A 16,793-nucleotide genomic window follows, 5' to 3' on the forward strand; every position below is an offset into this window, starting at 1 on the left:
AATTTTTGGCGAATTTTCTATTTGCTATGGATATACTAGTTGGCAATCCTCACTGAGGTTTTGCAAATCAACTGAGTCCGAGTTATGATGTAATTCGCCAGAATTCAGGAGGCTCTTTTCTTGATCCGAGAGCTTTTGTTTTGCCAAGGAAAAAATCCCCACATTTTGCTCAGGATTTTGACATATATTTTTGGCTCCACTCATCGGGAGCATCAGCCAGAATGGCGATGATTGGGCCCTTGACTGTTCTTGTGGCTGGTTACTGAACACTTGTCACCAGGCCAACAAGGCGGCGCTGAAGTCTTGTCTGCGATCATTCACAGCTGCCTATGCGCTTTCCCTAGGAGTAAGTGAAACAGAAGACTTTTTTTTTTTTTTGAAACGGAGACAAAAGCTTTGCCTCATCTATTAATTAAGAAGTGAGTGTACAGTTTTTAGGAGAAAACCGGACGAAAACCAACAACAATAGGGCCAAGCCCATAAAAACCGTGCCCACACTCACAACTGAACCTAACACAGATCTAAACAACACGGCCACACCCACACTAGCCAACACAAAGGACCACATGACGACAAGACTTTTCATCTCTGGATCGAAGAAGATTCCAGCCCATATTATGTGGCGGCAGGAGTGGTAGTTTTTGTTTGGAAATGTAGGAAAAATAAAGGAATAGGAAACCGGTAGGATTGTCTTTGCCCTATTCGGTGGAATCCTATAGGCATAGGAACTAGGAAGTCGCACAAGTTGCTGTTTAATTGCCGTGAAGGAAAATCATAGGAGGTCAACAATGAGATCGGATCTCATGCAAGTTTTCTTGCGAAACTACACTAGCCAGTTCATACGGGAATAATTTCTACAGGATACAATCATGTGAATCAAACACCATTCAAAGGAAAAATTCCACAGGGTCTAATTCCGACCAAATTCCAGAGGCAATCCTATGAATCAAAAGAGGACATATGAAGCTTTCTTTGCAGGAGTGGTCAAGGCCCTCGTCGTGGAGAAGATTTGGTGCTCGAGGGCACCCTACAGCTGCAAGTTCTTTGCGTGACTCGCCGCGAAGAACCGCTGTTGGACGACGGACCGCCTTGGCTGTCGAGGTTTGCCTTGCCCGGCGGCTTTCCCCCTTTGCAACCAAGAGCCAGAGACACTTCAGCACCTGCTCCTTGGGTGTGTGGTGGCGAGGGAGATCTGGGCTTGGGCCCTGAGGCGGTGGGACAAGTTGGATTGGCTCCCTGATAGTGACGCAGAGCTTCTTGAGTGGTGGACGTCGCGGAGTTGCCCCGCGGCGCATAGGCGAGACATGTGGACAGCTATCATCCTCATCTTCTGGTGCATCTGGAGGCACCGGAATGACGTGGCCTTCAACGAAGCTTCGCCCTCGTAGCGGTCCATTAGGGAGAACATCAAGGCGGAATACGATATGTGGTGTCAGGCCAAGCTGTTTCGCGGCTCTTTTTTCTCTTGATCTACAGTGGCAGGCGGGAGAGTAGGCTTCGGGGGAAGCCGCCACCTCCTTGTTGGCGGCACAAACTTTGCCTTCTTTGGCTTTCTTCTATGTGATTGATACATCTTTCCAAGGTGTATTCTCGAAAAAGAGAGCAAGAGCAAGACAAAACGTGGATGATGTTGTGAAAGGGTGAGAGAATACGCTAGAACATCACAACCAAGTGAGAAAAGAGGAAGAATGAGAGATGATTTCTGTCAAGATTTCTGAGATTTGATGGGTCTATTTTGAAGTTGGTGTTTGGAGGCTCAAATGTTCTTGGATCGGCTCCAAACTCAGTGAGCTTGTTCCTTACTTTCCGATCTGATTAGCTGGTTTGTTAAGTTAGTTTGGACAGTTTCAGAGCAGTTTTTGTGAGACGAATGAACAGTTTGGGCAGGAAAATGGTGTTCGATTGAGCTGATTTTTGTCAGTATGTTGAAACTGCATATATCTGCTTGCCTACTAAATTTGGTGTTGATTGGATCTGCGGTTTAAAAATAATTTTCTGATTACAAAGGGGGAACATAAGTTGTGATTTCTCTATTTTGTTGTATCTTACTTCTTGTGGTTGTTGTTGTTGCTGGTGGTGGTGGGCAACGAGGTGAAGTGTGTTGTAATCTATAGACGTTCTAGAGAAGAATCTATATCCATGTTGCTCATAGTGAAGCTTGCGTGGACCGGATCTATATATATTTTTTCCCTCCTCACGCTGAGGAGGTTTTCCACATGTGAAGTGTCACTTGTTCATGTGGTTGTGTTTGTTTTTCCGCTGCATATTTACTAATTGAAGCTATCCTCAAAGATTACCTAGTTCACACATGCATAATGGTATCATAATTGAGGTTCAGTTAAGTATTAAAGCAACGTGTGTTTTGTGTTTTTATTGCCGAGTGCATTTGCTTGGGTAAAATATGGAAGTGAACACCAACACAATAATATCATTGAATGGTACAAATTATCAAGCTTGGAGGAGCAAGATGAAGGATTTGTTGTATCTGAAGAAATACTGGAAGTCGGTGTTCTCCAATGGGGCTACAAACTTGTGGGTTCATTGGACAGTTGGTCGATGACAATGTTTTGAACCATATCATCGATGAGACACATAAACATACCTTATGGAAGAAATTGGAGAAGTTGTATGCTCACAAAGAAGATACCAACAAGATGTTCTTGATCAAGAAATTGACGCGTTTGAGGTACAAGGAGGGCACTCCAATTACAGATCATGTGAATGAATTGCAGTGAATTATAAATCACGTAATCTTCAGTTGGAATCATATTTGAAGATGAAGTGAGAGCATTGCTACCACTTAGCTCATTAACGGGCACTTGCGAGATTTTTAAGGTCACCGCTTGCAATTCGACACCTAATAGCGTTGTCACTTGAAACCTTGTGAAGACCAAGGTTCTAAATGAAGAGTCTAGAAAAATTAGTGATAAGGATAACTCTTCCTCACACTCGGTTTTCGTGACTCAATCACATGGGAGAAGCAAGAGTAAATGTCCAGGTAAGGGTGAAGGAAGAAGTTGAAGCAAATTAAAAGACAAGTATGTTGATTTTGTGTGCCATCATGAGAATGGCCACATCATCTGGCAATGTGAACAATGGAAGAGGGGCAAAAACAAAGCGAAAAATAAGCAAGTTCATGGAGGATTGTGGCTACAGGCGATAACAAAACCAAAACGTCTGCATTTTCTTTGAAAAGAGTAAGGAACTGACATAAAGAGTGTAGGCATTCAGTCTTACATCAATGAAGTACAGCAGTGTCCCTCTCGTTCGTTTACAGTACACTTTTTTTTTTTGCTTCGGAAGTGTTCTCTTACTCTTTTCAACTCCGGAATAAACAAGGCTACATCAACAACCGATGATAAAACAAGCTACAACACTGAGAGCAAAGCACGCTTAAAATTGGTCATTCACGCACGTTGGAAAGCCACGGTGCACACTTGAGACCCCTCAACTCCGCCAAACATGATGGTAGGATATGTTTGGACATGATCCAAGTACCGGAAGACCGGTTGCACGTCGCTTACACCTCTGTCCGCGTCCTCTTTAACAGACTTTTGCACACTGAAGTCTTCTACTTCTTGTAGAAGCTCGTTCTTTGTGTGATTGCATGATGTTATGACCTTAAGACACAAGCATAAGTTTCAATTCAAGGGGAGAGTGGTACAAGAGTAAGAGTTTCACAGAGTTTGCACGAGAAAGTACTGACCACGATGCCACCAGGTTCAACCAAGTTTGATACAGACTCCCAATACATCACTCTGAAGTAAACAACACCATTAAGAGAACAATGTTAACTCGACATGGTACATATAACTGAATGGTACATAATCATGATAGACAAATCTGTATGTGCATATAATACTACATTGTGTGATGAAATACAACTCATCAATGAGTTTTTAAGTCAAATATGGTTTGCTGGAAAGAGTAAAACTCGTCTATCTAGCACTATGCAGATCTGATCAAGCTGAGAATGGTCCGGGTTCTTACGGGTGTGTTTGGTAGACTGAGCCAACTCAGAAATTCTCATCTCAACCGAGATTTTGAGTGAAACATGTGTTTGTTAGGTCGGGCCAACTCATCTCAGCTATGCCCACTTCATACAGAAAAGCCTCCTCAGCCAGGCCCGGTTGTGAAGCTCAAATCGAGCTTCACAACCCAGCCTGGGCGAGCTCATCCCGCAGAAATTCCCACGCGCCTGGCTCGCGCACCCCCGAACCCTCACCCGCACAACTTTCCTCTGCTCATTCTTTTCTTCATCCGCAAAGACACGGCCGCCTCCTCCCTCTCATCCCCGAGCACCGCGCCGCCAGGTTCCGAGCACCGCGCCCCCAGGCCCCGAAGATCGCGCCGCCACCGGGGACGAGGCGCGCCGCCACCGGGGACGACTCGCGTCGCCGCCAGGGACAAGTAGCGCCGCCGCCAGGCCGTCTCCCATCGCGGCCAGGCCGTCCTCCCGTCGCGCCTAGAGCGCCCCCGCTACGCTCCGGCCACCGAGCTGCCAGGCCCCGAAGACCGCGCCGCCGCCAGGGCGAACTCGCGCCGCCGGCAGGCCGTCTCCCGCCGCCACCAGGGCAAACTCGCGCCGCCGCCAGAGCACCCCGGCCAGGCCCGACCACCGCGCCTCCAGGCCACGAATGCTCGCGCCGCCTCCAGACCATCTCCCGCCGCCACCAGGGCATCCTCCCGTCGCGGCCAGAACGCCGGCAAGGTCTCCACCGGCACTCCGGCAGGGTCTCCTCACGAGCGGACCTGATTGCTTTTTTTCATTCTTTTGAAGGTCCTTTCTGTAAAAAAACTGGCCCTGTTCGTAAAACTTGCCCTAATTAAATTATTGTGTATTTTGTAAAGTGTGTATTTTATATTTAGATATAGTCTCAACTTTGTTCAAATATTAAATTAGTGCTAAAATCAATTGTGGTGGTATCCTAACCATCTCATCTCATACAAGTGCTACCAAACAACATCTCATCTCATCTCATCTCTTCTAATACATGTGCTACCAAACAACATCTCATCTCAATTTAGCTTGGTTAGGTTCATCATGTATGAGAGGAGATAATTATTCTGGGTTGGCCCGGGCTACCAAACACACCCTACGGGTATAATGGGGTGGATTTTCCTTCAGGCCAAAACGGGGCGGGTTCAAATGGTTCGAGCAAGAAACTGGTTCAAATGGTTGCGGTTGGGGCAGGCTGACATATTTTGCGGTTTGGAGTGGCTTGGTGCGGTTCCGAACCACAGTGACTGCAATGGGCTGAACCTGCGTGGGTCGAGCCCAAAATCACTCCGCTCGCCCAGACACCGCAAACGGCGGCAAGCTCCCGATTTCCCTGAGCCCCATGTCTGCTGGCGCGATGTCAGGCTAGGTTCCGGCGCCACCCTGACTGCACCCCCGGCGCCGCCTTGCTGGTATCCCGTTCCATTGGCCGCCGCAGGCAGTACTGAAGTACTTCCCCACAAGACAGGAAGCAATACTATTGTGTGGCATGGTCGTACGTTGTACTGCAGTCTGCTGTAGTGCTGTTTGCCACCCCATAGCTAACTCCACGTTGGACCCACGGGTTCAAACCACAAACGAGAAATAATTTGGTGCGGTGTGGGTGGAAAAACGAGATGGGTTGGTGCAAATGAGTTTTGGTTTGGTGCGGCTTGGTGTTTTTGTGTACAGCCACGTGGTGTGGGTTGGATTCGGGGTGTGATTTCACCCCATTCTCACCTTGAAGATATGAAACTAGAACAAATTGAAGGCTAAAGATATATAAGCTGTTTACTGTTGCAGGACGCCAATAAATAAAACTATTCACACAGGTGAACTAATGCTTCCAGGATTCAAGCTATTTCAATTCTATTATGCATAATTTGAAAGTTCACATTAGACAATTGCATCTAACTGAGCATATATCAATTAAAAGCATACTGTACTTTTTTTCTGCAACTATGTTAATCATGGAAGCAAACAAAAAATGAATAGGCAATATTAAGGGGGTGGGATCATCTAGAATGACAAAGTTGAAGTTCATGTACCTTTTTGCACGTCCATCCGGATGCAATCCAATGGCATCCAAAGTCCCTTTATCTGTAATGATTTTAAATTTCCTGTCTAACTTCGTCTCAAGTACATCATCAACCTGACAAGAGACAAAAATATGAGTCGTTAGTCGTTACAGTCATCAAAATAGCAATACTGTAAATACTTAATAACCATTTGATAACATTGCATTGTCAGCTGTTGTTATTATTACTATTCCTATAATCGATATGTAAGGCAAAATGCAACAAACTCAAGGAAAAGGCAAACGATAGAGATGGCAGCCATTCTGAAGGACCAGTGTGCAGCCGCACTAAATTCGTTGTGCAAGAGCAAGTCCAGTTCTCAGGAATAGCAGTAACCATTCAAAATTAACAATGAGTTCACCTATTCCAAAAAATAGTGAAGTTGATTTATTGATTTCTACAGTAAATTTGTTTAATTCATGTTAATTAATCTTTTTTATGTGGAAGTTTAGTACTGAACATAATTTGTTCCTAAGAAACTGCATTTTTTGTTGATATTATCTTCCACCGATCAGATGTTTTAGATGCTTTAATGAAAACATATAATCTATATCTCCTTGTTTAGTCTTCCTTGCTTATACCTTCAGAGATGTTAGAAAATTAAGTAAATGTAATCGACTTGGGTAAACAACTTGCGTAGATTTTTAGCACGCGTTAGAGCTTTTCTATAAATATGCAAAAATGCTTCACTTTTAGCTAAGACTTGTCGAGACTAGTGAAAGTAACTATTGTTGTCATATATCCTTGCCTTTGGGGGCTGCAGGACATTTAACAAAACTTTAAGTCCCAGTTAAGAACTTAGAATATATAACGAAGTGCAGATTTCCTGCAAAAGTATAGCTTGGCAGGTGAAGGTTCATTGGCTGTAGTATGGAGAGGACAGAGAAATCTCCATTTGAATATAGTATGCTAACCACGAAACTTATAGTAGTGAATCCATCACGAGCAGCAAGGTTTCTTGCAAGTTCAATGGCTCCTTCACTGTAATCAGTTCCTGTTAAGTCTGAGAATCTGAAAAACAGAATATCACTTCAGTGCAGTCATATGATCTTTGCAAGAATGATAAGGGCAAATTTGGCATTTCATTGGCTTTCAAAAAACAACCATTTTCACTGGCTAAAGCATGTGATTGTGTTCTAGGCAGTCATAGTTCGACCGACAACTCTACCTTAATTAAATACAACGGGGGTTCCTCCCCTGTTAGTTCGATTTTTTTTGTTTTCTTTACTGAAAACAGAAATATTTAACAATTGGCAAACAAAGATTTTGAAAGTTGTGAATTCAGTTCTTAAAAGATTCCGAAAGTAGTGAATTCAGTTTTTAAAAAGTCAGGAAGACATTCTTGCAATAAGCAATAACAAACTATAACGACGCAACATAATGACATTATTTTTCCATGTGATAATAGTTGGGCTAGCATAATTAGTCAATATACCCTTACTATACAACAATGTATATAAACAACAAAACATTAAAAAATTACTCATCGTGTAGTACCCCTGCTTGGCAAGTGCTTGCAGAAGGAGGCCGTTCCCAGTTCCAAGATCAAGGATAGGGTAGTTGAAGAAGTCTTTATCATCACCTTCACAATTGTTGTTGTCATTAGTCGATGAAGTACCTCCTTGGATAAAGTTTGCACATAACTTTTTTGTCCAAATAGCAACAGTATCCATTACATTTACACCGAACCTACCAAAACAGAAACATTTTGCTTAGTGCTCACAAAAAATAATGAAGAACTTGAGGCATTCATTGTATTGTACTCCTCGCAGAATAACACTGGGAAGCTTAAAAAATCAATGAGGCATTCAGCAATTTCCTAGAAAAAAAAATTTATATCAATTGTCAAGTACCTAAGTGAGTAGGGATCTTTGGTGTGCGGGCATGTCTGTACTCCGGATTCTGGGTTTGACGTGCTAAAATTTTGAAAGCAAACATTGCCTTTTTCTAATGTGTGAACTAGGTAGCATGAAAATACTCTTTGAAACAATATGGTCTACAAGTGATGGTGACTAAATCAAATATTCTATCGAATTGTGAAAATCAAAAAAAAAAAGAGAAAAAGTTTACACCCAAAAGTAAAGCTAACACTTCGCAATCTGCACTTTTCAAATTCTAAACTATACTGATTTTATATGGTGAGACCACTTAATGTTGATAATTTTGGGCTTTATTGCAGCAATCGATATGACATGATACAACTTTTGAACGCGATCCAATGCTTTTATTGTAGAAAATAAGATAGAACATCATCACCATATTTCTCCAGCATGCCCATGTTCCTGATAATTTGCTAAATCTTCTGAATAAGAAGCATCCCAATAACTTTGCAGCCCCAACATTGAACCTTCAACCTCTCCAGGATCTTGGTCATCTTTATCAGAACTATGGCGACACAGAAACATTTTAAAATACTAGTCATAAAACTATTGATAATAAATTATACAAGGAAACAATGAAAAAATAAACAACTCCGAAACGCGATTTTATTCTTTTGCCATGTATACAAAATCCAAGTTGTCGTACACTTCTATTGTTTAAATATTAAACCTATTCACCACAACTTAGCACAGGGTGGATAAACTTTTACATTTTAGTGTTATATTTTAGTGCCAGGCTGCAATATTGTAATAGATTTATATACAAGGGGTTAGAGTATCAATCTAACACGCTTCTCTTAGTGGCCAGCTTTCTCTACTATGCCCTTCTCAGGGAGGGAAGGACACATTTATTTATAAAGAAGGACACACTTAGTTATACACGTATAAGATTGTTGACATGTGGCAAGCCATATGCCTAAACTCTAAAAAAATGTCATACAAACATCTTATATCTAGATCTGTGTACCATTTCTATGAGAAATGATAATAATCTATTCCAGAACATTCATGAAAAATATCTAAACCTACTGTAAATTTCTCAAGTCCTCTATCAGCTTCTTACTTTGCCATGAAGAATTATTCTAATATCATCAATGACAAATATCTTTGATCTTCTTAAAAGCTCAAAAATATTTTAGAATGTGAAGTACGCATCACAAATCCCTCGCAACAAGTTAATCACAACGTGCAGCAGCTAAAAATGAGGAAGCTCTCTATCATATCAAACACCATTCTTCCTGCACAAATGATTAGATCTACATCTCAAACTCGCCATGGCTACTTTGTATAAATAGAAGGGCGGGAGCATGTTACCAGTAATCGGAGGCGGCGGAGGGGAAGTTCGCGGCGGCAGCCGCCGCGGCGAGCACGTCGGCAGCATCAACGTAGCGCTGGTCGTCGTCGAGCGTGCTCCCGTAATCGCTCCGCACGGACCACGAGTCTGCCGCCACCGACCTCTCATCGTCCGAGGCCATCTCCAGTCCACCGCTGCCGCTGCCGCCGCCGCCCGCTGCGACTCCGGCGCCGGCGACGGGGAGCGGCAGCTGGGGTCTGGGCGGGGTACCCTGCGGCAGCTCGGGCTCGTCGGGCGTCAGCCTGATTCCAGCCATTCGGATCGGGCGGGAGAGATCGTGGGCACGGTGGCAGCACAGGGGTGAACGGAGTGAAGGTTTGCCGCCGCCAAGCTCCTCTGTTCGACGCCGAGCTCCTCTGTTCGAACGGGAGAGACGCGAGGCAAACAGAACGAGATGGCTAGATCCAGGTCAAGAGGGAAGACGTGTAAATTCGTCATTGCATGTGGGCCCGAACTGTCAGTGGCAAGATTGATGTTTTGGATGTTGCAGGTAGGACTAATAGAATCAATCTTGTACTATTGTCTCACATTTTTATCAAAGATTCATCTCAAAAGGCCTAACTTATTCAGCAAACGGAAATGAGTAGTTTGAAAACCTATAAAAAACAATAAAACTACACCAATTCGGCAGATTTGGATTCCTTTCCTATATATCCCCTGTTGGGTAATCATTCGATTAAGTCTTAAATGAGCCCCTCTAAAGTTTGAGGCAAATGAACGCATTTTTGTTCGTCGTCTCCGGGCTATATATCCTCGCGGAACTCTGGTCATTGAATCAAATTAACCTTAATGAATAACTAATTATTTATCTTCTTTTAGCCATTTTTTTTTCATTAATAAAAAAACTAATTATTCCGATATATAAAATATGAATTCCAATGGCTTTTGCTATAGTAACCTTCCCAACCACAATTTTTTATTCCACTCTGTTCAGTTATTTCTATGCGAACCCATTCATACTCCTAAATATATGATATCTTGGTAGGCTGCCAAAATGTCTTATACTATGGAACAAAGATAGTACCTGCCAAGTAAGGGAGGGCAACGAGGTTACCCCACCTCCCGCCGCTAGAGAAGCAGGAGGGGAGGGGACCACCGGCCTCATCGGCAGGAGGTGGAGATCTAGTCTAGAGAGAGTTCTAACTCAACAAATTTTTATCAAAGATTTATACCCAAAAACACAACTTATCATGTAAATGGAATGAGTAGTTCAAAAGAAGCCTACAACAAATATTAAAACTACACATTCCTAAATATAAGATGTTTTGGTGGCTTATGCTCTGGACAAAGATAGTACCAAGTAAGGAGGATAACAAGGTTACTCCACCTCCCGCCGCTTGAGCAGAGGAGGGGACTGGACCGCCTCATGGAGGTGGAGATCTAATCTAGAGAGTTCCAACTCAGATTTAAACACCATTTCAAATTAGATTCAAACATACTACTTGAATTAAACATAAACTCCAACATAGTGCATAATCAGACATCACATAAATATAACTAAATGTAAATCTCTTTTTCACCATCCACATGTAGATAACTGTATCATCCTATCATCCGCTCATAGTATCCGTAGGAGAGCAGTCATCGTTGGGGTCTTCAGCATCAGAAATAATCGCTACAGCCTTCTCTGCCGTCTTAAAAACCTTCTCCTCCTTCGTCAAGCTCGGCAAACATCCCCTGCATCTCTCGGTCGGCACTCACGCGACAGCAAAGGACAGGGAGTGGGCTGCAGACAATTTTGATAGGTGCATTTTGATGAGTGAATAGTTTGTTCATTAGAGCATTTTCTTCAGCTCTGTCAATGAAACAGAGCTGAAAGCAAGACAAGTTTTAGAAGGAAGTAGCTCAGATTGATCACTTAAACTACCTGCTATAATGATGGTCTCAGCTGGTACTAGGCTAATTACCTCTGGGAAACAGTATCAGTCTCTTACAATGAATTTGTGCAGTACTAGATCCAAAATCCTTAGCTATAACTCATTATAGTGACATGACATGGAAAAGGCTTCACTTTACAGGATGGATATGTGTAAAAGGCTTCACACCACGGATATGTGTTCAGTGTGTTTTCCATTCACTTTACAGCATGGTAGTTTTACAACCGAAAATTTGATTTATGACAGAATGGGCCCATCTATGTGGCCTCTCTTTCTATTCTTTTTTCCCACGGCCCCACCAGTGGCATGCCTCCTCCAGAACCCGAGTCTGTTGATCATCTGGGTCCTCTACAATCACCACTAGTAATAACCTATAAATCTAAGTTGTTGACACCCTTCAGTAAATGGTGCCAATGCTCTTCAAAACCCTTCAAACACACCTAACAACTAGCACTGAGTCTAAAACTGATATGGTTTTTTCACTAGATAGAGGTGCACTGGCGCCTCCTATACAGCTAGAACAAAATCCTATCCTGGTAGATATCCAGTGAATCAATGATCTTCTGTAAGAGCAGCTTCCGATGTAGCCGGTACCTGCGTATTCAACAGCAGAAGCTGTACAGTTAGCAAGCCAGTGCATAAAGGGTAAATGTTTCATGATACACATGCCTGCCCAAAGAGAAACTTTGTGGGGGTAGTGTCATAAGGTATCATTAGCTAGTTCACGTACTTGATTGCGATCTCGCGTGTTTTCCTGATAGGCTCATCAGAATCTGGAACATACATCAAAAATCCAATCTTCAGTTTCAGCTAGAGGTATCGGTAAGAAGCACCAATAGAAGCTGAATAAATACTAGGAATTAGGAAGCATTTTACCTAGAATCTCCTCGTCTTGTTGGATCGTGGTGGAGAAAGACTCCGACATCTTTCGGCATTCCTCTTGCAAAGCCTGAGCGGATTTTCTTTCAACGCTTGGTATGGCAGGAAGGTCACCATCTGACCAAGTCGGCAAAGTCCTTGCTGCTGCCACCACTCCTCCATCAACAAAGGTACTTTCTCCCGAGGTCAATGCGGCTGCAAGTTAACACAGATAGGATGATTAAAAATAAAAATGTTGTGACCGGGCCACCTTCCTTGCAAAATGATTCATAAGGGAACTTTGTGCTTCCTACCATTGTGGTAAAGCTCATCATGCAAGCCAGCTATGTTGAAGACTGATAAGAAGGAATCCAGATGAATCTTGGCCGGGGTTGAGAAGTTTATAAGTTCCCAAGGATTCTACAGAATTTTTTGTGTACATAAAAGGCCACGTAAGTTCAAATAATTATGCAGCAGAGAGGTATAGTAATAATGCCAGGTGGTGGCGACACAGTGTCTGAATGCTAGAGTTTTTTTTTTTGTTTCCCCTAAGAAGGATCCTAATCTCAAGAGATAAAAATCCAGCTGACAAAGTGTTCCTTAGTGTTGACAAGTCAGAAAGCAACTTCACGACAGTACATAATTTACATACAAGGAATTAGGAATGAACTTACAGTTGATGATGAGAAGCCATATCTTTGCATCAATGTGCTGTTTACCGCACTCATATAATCAATTGTCATCTGTACATGGTCCAAATATAAAGAATGCATTAGCAAAAGCGATTTCAGATTTGTGGAGAACAAACACTGCAAGAATAGAAATAATAGCCATACTGTTCTGTTGAGTCTAACAAAAACAAGGTCATGCCTTGAATTAGGGGTGTAACGGAATATTGTTATATCAATTAGCTCGCACATGATTACAAAACTAGAACATTGAATATTGTTTCTTACAAGACTACATTGAATCTGCCAGTGTTTGACCTTGACATACAAGGATTGCCCCTTTCATGTGTCATTTAAATCTCTATCTACAAGACATAAAGATTGCCCCTCTGGAAAGTTCTAAAAAATGGTCTGCAGCCAAGGTGCATCTGCAGCTTGTGCAATAATTTTGCACAGAAGGAATTTAAGTACAGTATACTCCTTAAAAAGTACCTCATCTCCTTTTTTGACAGCACGCCCAGCCTTAATCATAACTTCAAGCATACGATCTTTGAAACGCCAGTGCAGGAAACAGTTAGCATTAGGTGAGTGATTCAGCATATCTGGAAAGAGAAGACGAATCATAAGGCATGTTCGAGGCTTTGAGCCTCAGGTGTTCATAATCAGCAGAGACTAGAACGTGCTAGCTGCAAGAAGTCAGAACGATGCAGTTTTAAATTTTGTGACCGCGATCTCAAACCAATATGCTAGAATAAACAACAATCATAACAGTATTGAGCAAAAAATAAAGTATATACTGAAATAGGTGCTAATTTTAGACTGAAAATAAGTAAATAGGAGAAAAAAAAAATACACAGGTATAAAACAAGTACCAGCATATGGTGCTAGAACATTTGCATCTTGCAAGAAGGCTCCCATTCTCAATTTTAAGTTGAAAGAGCGAGACTGAACAATACTCAATGCCCAGAGAAATCTCTCATGGTCAGGTGCAAGACGCTTTAGCTTTAGAGGGATTGCTTTGTGCTGGACAATTACCCATCAAGCTAGTGTTAGAGGTATCCAATCCAGCAAATTGGATAAAAAAGTACAAAACTGTACCCAATGTTTCTGCCAAAAATCAACAGCCCGCTTCTGGAGTTTTAGCATTTCCGAGGAGAGATCTTGGTCTTCCAGTTCCATCAGATCCTCCTGCAAGCCAGGCAGGTAGATTCACTCAAACTTAGGATCAGGTATGAGAAGCTTCCATCTTAAAAGGAAGGCGACACAGAAGTTTCCATTTAGTTAGCTAGAGAATACCTTTGGTGCCAGAAGCAAGCTAGTGCATTCATCACCGCTAGGCAAAAAGTCACCATATAACTGCCAGAAGTTGCCTTCTACATCGAATGCATAGAGAAGAAGGCAGGCTAATCTTAGATCCCAATCCGTCTGCAAGAGAACACAAATTACATCAGTCTGCAGTCTACATCTATTTATTATTGAAGCTGGGCACTCAAATGAACGAAGAAAACAGGGTTTGTTAAGTACTCGTAGCGATTTCATTCCCTCTGCTTCCATTTTAAGAGGAGGATGGTTTTTTAAGGCATATAGATGGAATGTGCAGTAAAATTTCTCGCTCTTCAACGCTAATGCTGTAGGAATTAAAACAGTACAGAAACTATGGAAACAAACATGTAGCCACAACTTCAAAACATCAGAACTAGATATACGTGAATCTTTCCAGGATGCTTCACATAACCAAACAAATAAAATTATGTGATACAAGGACCCCACAAGCAATTAACAAATTGATTAATATAACAAGGCTGCTCATAAAATATACAAGAAATCAGGGGAGGATAGATATTTGGTTTCCGTTTTCACAACATAATAACTCATCCATTTACCTCGGGATTTGTTGACTCGATAATATCAAATATAGGATGTCCCAGTGGTACAATGTCAGGAAAAAACATCCAAGGATGTTTCTTAGTTATAGTCAGCATGAGCTCCAACGGGATCTCCATTATCACCTGGTACAACAAAAGGAAATCAATATATCTGTCAATACGGTTCTCAACGTCATGCAATCAAAGCTAATTTCTTATTCGAACAGCATGCACTGGTAGGTGGTAGCTATTAGTTGTGAGTAGTCAACATGTGGACCGTGAACAATAACTCTTTTTGGTTAAGAACATCAATGTAAAGTAGAATGGATGATCAAGTTGGTAGAAAATAGGGACCGACTGACAATGCCTATCAGGAAAACTGGAACAGTACCACCAGGGGCGGAGCCAGCTATATGGCCAGGTTTGGCAGCCGCCATACCTAAAATTTGGCGCTAAGACTAGGTATATATACGATTCAGGTTCAGCCATCTACAGGTTTGCATTTGCTGGCTGCCAACGATAGGATTGCTACTGTCTGTAGAGTGTAGACTGAACCAATCGACTGAACCAATCGAACCGGTAAGGATCACTCCGGACTTCCATGTTGGGCCTAGACGCCTGGTAACTGTTGGGTCTAATCGGTAAAGACTAAATCATCTGGGCCGCGTGTGTGTGCTCTAATATAATACTATGACACTACTAGATACAAATTCATATTTGGCTCAAAAAAAAGATACAAATTCATATTTTTTCTATTGTTTCTCTATTTTTGCAGACCATTGGTTTGTTCAGCTAGTTAAAAATTGTTGATCAGTTATTCACCTAATTTTTTAATTAGTAAGGTATTTTCAATGCGGTACTTTATTTTACCTTTACGAAATTATATTGTATATGTCAAACAAAAGTAATATTTATTTAGTGGAGTCTTGTATTTTCTAGTTTATTGACTTCGCCACACCTCAAATATATTCCTGTCTCCGCCACTGAGTACCACTAGCTAGAGTTAACATTTTGAAAAATACCAGTGGCTGGCTGGTAGAGATGCCCAGGTCCCACATATCATCCAGACACCGAGTTCTACTATATTTCATAACCGCCAACATTGTGGTGGCATGGTTCTTCAAATGTTGTATATAAACAAGCAGCTATAGCCGTCACTAAGTTGAAGGAATGCAGCCAGCCATCAAGGTGCAGTTGTAAAACGCAGAGTACATTTGATAAAAGAAATTCATTAGCTTGCTTCGTTTCTCAGTGAACCGTAACTACATCAGCAGGGAGTCTTCACTCTTCAGTGAGCACCGTGTACCGGTACCAAAATACTCAGCTACCGACTGGCATACACACAATTTCGAGCTAGCACACCAAATTTAGGCAGCAAGGTACAGATTGGAAGACGAAGAGCAACACAAACTCATAGGCGCGCGCGATGAAGGGAAGGGAACGGCGGTAGCTCACCCTGGCTCTGCGGAGCGGCTGGACGTCCCGGGAGGCGTAGACCCCCATCCCGTCGGGGCCCTCGAGGAACTCGATCCCGTAGGCGCGCATCATCCGCGCGTACCCGATCCGGTAGAAGTCCGGGTCCGCCGCCTCCATCTGCAGAGCACATTTCCGTCAGCAATCAGCAACGCAATGGAGTCGAGAGCAATACTGTGTACACGCGCTAGCAGGAACCCACATCGTCGGGGTAGGGCTCGTCCTCGTGCGGCGGGTCGAGGAGCCTGAGTGGAGGCGCGTCGTACGCCTCCTCGACGGCGGCGGGGGCGGCCTCCTCGACCGGCGGCGGCGGCTCCCGGAGGCGCGGGCGGCCGGCGCGGGGAGGGTGCGCGAGGAGGAGGCGGTGCGTGGAGGCGAGGCGGCGGGGCGGGAGGGCGGGGGCCGGGAGCGGGAGGAGCAGCGGCGAGGCGACGGGCGTCGCCATGGGAAGAGCCGGCATAGCAAGGAGTGTACAGCGGGAGAGCCTGAAGATGTTATCTGTTAAATTGGGTGTCCGTTACTTGCGGCTTCACCCGTCTTCGCTGACGGAAAACGTAATCTGCAAGATCGAGTTGCCATCGGAAACATGAGAAATTGTGTGACAGCCCTTTTGCTCGGTCTACTAACCGTATTAGGTAATGCACTAGGACAATGCCCGCGCGTTTGCTACGGAAAATTGATTGTTGACCTTGTAAGTTTTATTCGGTGAACATGTGCCGCACTATCACAAATTGTCTGTGCGTCGCTGTCGTAGTGGATGA

General features: G+C 43.1%; 2 protein-coding genes across 2 annotated transcripts; both read right to left on the reverse strand.

The window, feature by feature from the left end:
- Positions 1 to 3,160: 3,160 nt before the first annotated feature.
- Positions 3,161 to 9,622, reverse strand: LOC124706955 (EEF1A lysine methyltransferase 2). The gene is made up of 7 exons (XM_047238616.1): positions 9,252 to 9,622; positions 8,314 to 8,442; positions 7,555 to 7,746; positions 6,972 to 7,068; positions 6,028 to 6,131; positions 3,707 to 3,758; positions 3,161 to 3,620 (listed from the first exon to the last, which is right to left on the reverse strand). Exons 1-7 carry the CDS (start codon positions 9,545 to 9,547, stop codon positions 3,408 to 3,410), a joined length of 1,083 nt encoding a protein of 360 aa, XP_047094572.1. The 5' UTR covers positions 9,548 to 9,622; the 3' UTR covers positions 3,161 to 3,407.
- Positions 9,623 to 11,344: 1,722 nt separating this feature from the next.
- Positions 11,345 to 16,477, reverse strand: LOC124649280 (protein PLASTID TRANSCRIPTIONALLY ACTIVE 14-like). Its single transcript, XM_047188934.1, has 12 exons — positions 16,235 to 16,477; positions 16,015 to 16,152; positions 14,578 to 14,703; positions 13,991 to 14,119; positions 13,793 to 13,882; positions 13,567 to 13,717; positions 13,187 to 13,296; positions 12,701 to 12,769; positions 12,341 to 12,446; positions 12,045 to 12,242; positions 11,899 to 11,941; positions 11,345 to 11,762 (listed from the first exon to the last, which is right to left on the reverse strand). The coding sequence occupies exons 1-12, from the start codon at positions 16,475 to 16,477 to the stop codon at positions 11,684 to 11,686; spliced, it is 1,482 nt and encodes a 493-aa protein (XP_047044890.1). The 3' UTR covers positions 11,345 to 11,683.
- Positions 16,478 to 16,793: the final 316 nt, after the last annotated feature.

This window comes from Lolium rigidum, chromosome 4 (assembly GCF_022539505.1).
Source record: "Lolium rigidum isolate FL_2022 chromosome 4, APGP_CSIRO_Lrig_0.1, whole genome shotgun sequence".
In the NCBI taxonomy this organism is placed as follows: Eukaryota; Viridiplantae; Streptophyta; class Magnoliopsida; order Poales; family Poaceae; genus Lolium; species Lolium rigidum.